Raw genomic sequence first — 5,085 nt, 5'->3', positions numbered from 1 at the left:
ACCCAGGTGGCGACGACGTGGGAAGACGTGAAGTCCCTGCGCCAAGACATGGAGCGAGCGGGGTCAGCCTCCACCGTGCCCTTCAGAATCAAGCTGCTGCAGGCGGCGGCGAACATGCAGGTAAATGGGGGATCTGTGTGGGGTGGGGGGAAGCGGGGGGGGAGTGGAGGGTGGGTGGGTGGGGGGTGGGGAGTGGAAAGGGGGTGGGGGAGGGAGGGGGGAAAGGGTGAGGGGGGGAGTGGGAAGGGGGTATGGGAGGGAGGGGGGGAAATGAAGGGGGGTGGGGGGTGGGGTGGAAAGTGGGTGGAGGAGGAGGGGTGGGAAGGGTGTTGGGAAGGGTGTGTGTGTGGGTGGGGTGAAAGGGGGTTGGTGAGGAGGGGGGAAGGTGTGGAGGAATGGTGTGGTGAGTGGTGGGAAGTGGTGTGTCGGTATGGTGGAGTGGAAGGTGTGGGGGATTGTGGTGTGAGGAGGAGTGGTTGTGTGTGTGTCGTGCAGTGTTGTTGTGGTTTTATGTGTGCCAAGTGTGCGTGTTGTATAGTGTTTCTTAAGTCATAGAAGGTTTTATGTGTCCAAAATTTTAATCAAGCATATTGGTTTTTCTCCCATATGCGGGGTTGTTATATATTTCTCCTTAATCATAAGCAAGATTATCAATACCCCCCCAAACATTTAACAAACCTTCTTTCTCCCTTAGACGACCTTTATAAACCCTTTTTCTCCCTTAAACGAACTTTATAAACCTTCTTTCTCCCCGCAGACGACCCTCGGCATCCAGGACTTGGGTCAGTTCCACCACAAGCCGATCAAGGACAGCAACGGCACCTTAGTCTTCTGCACCATCCGGCACGTGAAGTCCACCAAAGCCGTCTCTGCCATGAACGTCAAGTGGATTCCGTTGGCCAAACTGAAGGAAAAGAAGATCACGGCTTCGGGTAAGAGTTGGGTTGCGTTACGGTCAGATAGGAAAGGGGAAGGGAAAGGTTGTTGTGATTTGTGTTACATTCAGTTGCAGTGGTAGGAAAGGTGCGAGTCGCGTTGCGGTCTGGTGTGACGGGAGGAAAGGTGTTGTGATTTGGGTTGTGTCATTTTTCAAGGGGGTTGAGTACTGGTGCTCTAGAGGGTAGTAATCAATTGCTATTTAGTATAAGTATTAGTACGTCACTCGATGTCATATCGTGAATATCACTGGATCATTTTACGAGTAGTATTATGCCATGATATATCTTTGATAACTGCTGTTATTGCAAGTGGGTAAGAATTCTTTCTAATGTCACTAAATAAGGAAATCTGTGTGTTCTTAACTATATTGCCTTGATATTACATCTTTTCTGTTGCCAGTTAGCGTTGTCTTTAATTGAAAAACAGTTTGGCACAAGAAATGATCCCATAACATAAACGAAGCAACACCCATTAAGGTTAACAAATTATACACCTACAAAAAAAAATACCATTAAAAACACACACGAATTACATAACAAAGGAAATTACAACTGTAATTATAATTGCAAGTCACAACCAGAGATAGTAACCGACTCCCTCCCCGACAGGACAAGGCCTACAGCCGGGCGAACCAGGCACGTTAGCGGGGGACCTGCTGCTCTCGTCTCTTCAAGATCTCATCCTCTACGACCAAGTGAGCCGCGTCCCCCTTCGCCGTGGACTGTACCTGGGCTACCTCAAACTACAGAGCTCCGTTGACCTACTGCAGGTCTTGGTACCCGAGAAACAGCCGAATATGTTCCCCCATATCAAGATCAGGGATAATCCGCATGTTTCTAGGTATGTGTGGGTCGGGAGGAGGGGTGGGTGTGCTCGTCTCTTTGCGTGTGCGTTTGTGATTTGCTAGGTGTGTGAGGTGGTTGTGGATGGTGTGGTTTGTGTACATGGTAGATTGTTGAGTTTTGGTTAGCCTTTTAAAGACTGTTTTATATCGTGTTTGTAAATCAATGGAGATTGAGATGTGCTTTCTATGTTGCGGACTCTGGCTTGATTTATCTCTTGAATCTGATGTGATTGTGAAATTATACTTATCCTGTTCACTGTCTTTCAGGGAAGAGTGGGAGTGGGTGCGGAGTCTCGAACTCTCCAGTGGAGACCAGTGGCACTTAGCTGCACAGACAGAGCCAGCTGAGGGAGAGGAGGGGAGAACCTCCCCCCTGCCACCAGCCCCCTCGCCAGCTCAGCTCGTGTGGCACTCCCAGCTGGGCCAAGCGGCACAGCAGCTGCTCAGTCAGCTCAAGGTGGAAGGCGAGGCGCAGCAGCAGCACAGACTCTACTGCGGAGATGTGCTGGAACTCAGCCCCGACGTGTCGCTCCTGCTGGTGATGCCCCCCGTGGATGCCGTGTGCTCGGCCCCGGGGCAGGAGGACGCCATCATGTCCCAGCCCTCGCTGACCACCATCCCCCTCCAGATCTTCGAGATGATCCACATGGGCACGTACCAGAGGGAACTCATCGGGAGATACGCGCGCCTCTCCTACATCCTGGAAATGGACACGCTGATGGCGCAGCACGCCAGCCGGGAGGCTTTCAGCCAGGACGAGGTGAACTGCTCGCGGGATCGGCTGTGGCAGCTGCAGACCTTCCAGGAGCAGTTAGACGTCATATGGCGGGGCCTGAGATGGGTTATGGACGCGATAACCTACGCTAGAGATAAAGCGGCATCTGGTGCTCTCCTGACGACCTTGCTGTCGTGTCCCTCCCCCAGGTCCCCGTGCATCACTCACCCCCCAGCAGTACAACAGTCGCCCTCACACCTGCCTGCTGCTAAGTCATCCTCGCAGGACACCCACAGCTCGAGCGAGTCCCTCCAGCACGGGGCAGACAGCAAAAGACTCAGAAAAGATGACGACCTCAACTTCAGCATAAAGAAATCCGATGCTCCTAGAATGCTAAAGTCAAATACCTCAGAAAACATTAGAGCAGCAGTGAAATGCGATTCAAGGTTTCACAAGTCAAAGACAGCTGAGTGTTTAGTTCATAGTAGTGGGTGTGTTCAGAGTTGCGGAAAGTCATTCACTTCTCTGAATGACTGCATGTTAGACAGTGAGGAACAGAATGAAAATGTGCCCCTTCTCTCGTGGAACGGTGAAAAGTTGCAGTTTAGTGGTGAGAGGAAAATGTACAGTAAAGACCTCCCTACGTCGAGAAGTGAAAACCACTTGCAACACTGTGTAGACCCTGGTTACCCTCCTAGAAAGGCCAGTGCTCCTGCGTTTTACGATACTCACGAGGGATGCCTCAAATCTAAGTGCTGTAATAGTGAACCAAAAATCAATCACCAGAGCTCGTCGTCTTTAGAATCGGTCGAACAAGGTAAGAGAAAGAAAAACAGTTGTGCGAGCATCGAGTACGAGGAGACGATGGCCAGCAGTAAGTCCCCCACGAGCAGTTGTTACGACCTCCACCAGCGGTACGGGAGTAACTTAAATGTTGAAATCCAGAGAGCAGGCAGTAGTCTCAGTCACGATTCCGAAGCCTCTTTCTCAAGTATGACGGCCAGTTTACGTTCATTGTCCTCAAACGAAACGGAAACAGACACCCTGAGTCTCATGAGCAAAGAAAGTGGGCGGAGTGAGGCGAGTGAAGCGAAGAGCACGGAGGGCGAGGAGCTGGTGGAGGGGGCTGTGCGAAGCGAGGAACCAGCCATCATACAGGTATACGCCGCGTACGAGACCGGCTTGGCCTCTGGCACCTCGGTCAAGCTACATATCACGCCCAGAACGACCGCTCGGGAAGTGATCGACTTGGTGGTGAAACAGCTGAACATGGCGGTGGTGTTGAAGGGGCGGGGCGGACCCATCTATGGTAATGAAAGGCTTAAAGACTTCTGTTTAGTGGCTGTGATTGGTATACGGGAAAGGTGTCTGCGAGACGACTTCAGGCCACTCCAGCTGCAGAATCCCTGGAAAAGAGGAAAGTTATACGTGCGGCTGAAACACGACGTGCTCGCCGCCCTGGAGCAAAGTAATTCACGACACTCCGCTTATCTCTAGAACCCGACTTCACTGTACATTCCACTGTACATGCATACACGCATTGCCATTCTATCCTTCAGACACTTATTTATATTCAGGAAGGCCATACTCCTTCATTAGAAAAATCATACTTCACATTATTCCTAATGAACATACATGGAAGAAATAAAAAAAAAAAAGCTGAATTAGTCTATAGCTACAACAATGTCGAATAGTCCAATAGGTAAACACGATAGATGTTTTGTGCAAGTTGATTTCGATATGCTTCTTTTGATCGAAGAGTATTTATTAAGTATCATTTCTCTCCAACGTCTACAGGAGACTCTCATTCACGTGTTTCTAGCCCCCTCCCTCCCCCCCCCCCTTTAATAAAAGGAAGAACAGCAGGATATGTCCGAGAGAAGCTAATCAAGAGTGCATAGTTTCTGTCACTCCTTGGGTCTAGCCGAGGGCCACATACCTCATAGAGAACAGTCAGTATCAGATGCAAAGAAACATTCGTGTCAGGTATAGCTCATGCACACGTAAATGTAGGTGACAATAGATCATGTATTGCATAATGCAGGAAATCTGTTGTTTTCATTCCACAGTAAATCATAAAAAATTTAAAAAAGGATATGTATGACATTTTGTAAGACATTCAGTTAACGAAGAGCACAAATAATATTTAACCCACTAAGTACTAGGAGCTAGTTGTACATTACGCAAGAATAACGTGACTAGTGGGATTAAACTAGATTTACGCTTCTTTGGAATCCTCAGAATAAATGGAAATAATGAAGACAAAAAAAAGCTAAACGTTATACAGTATTTCTGATAAACTGATGCTCAATATGTGAACCCTGTTGTTGTTTCAGTATATAAGTTATTTTCATATAGAACGTCACTTTCATGAGTTGTTTTTAGACATGTAATGAAATCTGCCATGGTTTTCGAGGCGCAAAAAGCCGAGTATTTGGTAATTTCGAACTGAACAACGATTATGCTATCCAAGGAATGAGTTTGATTTCGAACATCGAGACACATCAAAATTGAGAGTATATACAAAAGAAAATGTAATTACTTGTGTTCAGCTCCCTTTCGTTCTTTACTTACGAATTTATCTTTG

The 5,085-nt window shown here is 48.3% G+C and overlaps 1 protein-coding gene across 1 annotated transcript in view; it reads left to right on the top strand.

Annotated features, from left to right (window-relative positions):
• The window catches only part of LOC119592483, a gene marked incomplete in the record, with an annotated part of 33,525 nt that extends 29,181 nt beyond the window's left edge, over positions 1–4,344 (top strand). The window contains 4 exon segments of the mRNA XM_037941315.1: positions 7–120; positions 758–932; positions 1,548–1,779; positions 2,051–4,344. Of these exon segments, the coding sequence (XP_037797243.1) occupies positions 7–120; positions 758–932; positions 1,548–1,779; positions 2,051–3,995 (2,466 nt within the window).
• Positions 4,345–5,085: the final 741 nt, after the last annotated feature.

Source organism: Penaeus monodon, chromosome 30 (genome assembly GCF_015228065.2).
Source record: "Penaeus monodon isolate SGIC_2016 chromosome 30, NSTDA_Pmon_1, whole genome shotgun sequence".
Classification (NCBI taxonomy): Eukaryota; Metazoa; Arthropoda; class Malacostraca; order Decapoda; family Penaeidae; genus Penaeus; species Penaeus monodon.
This window is presented reverse-complemented; position numbering and strand designations above follow the sequence as displayed.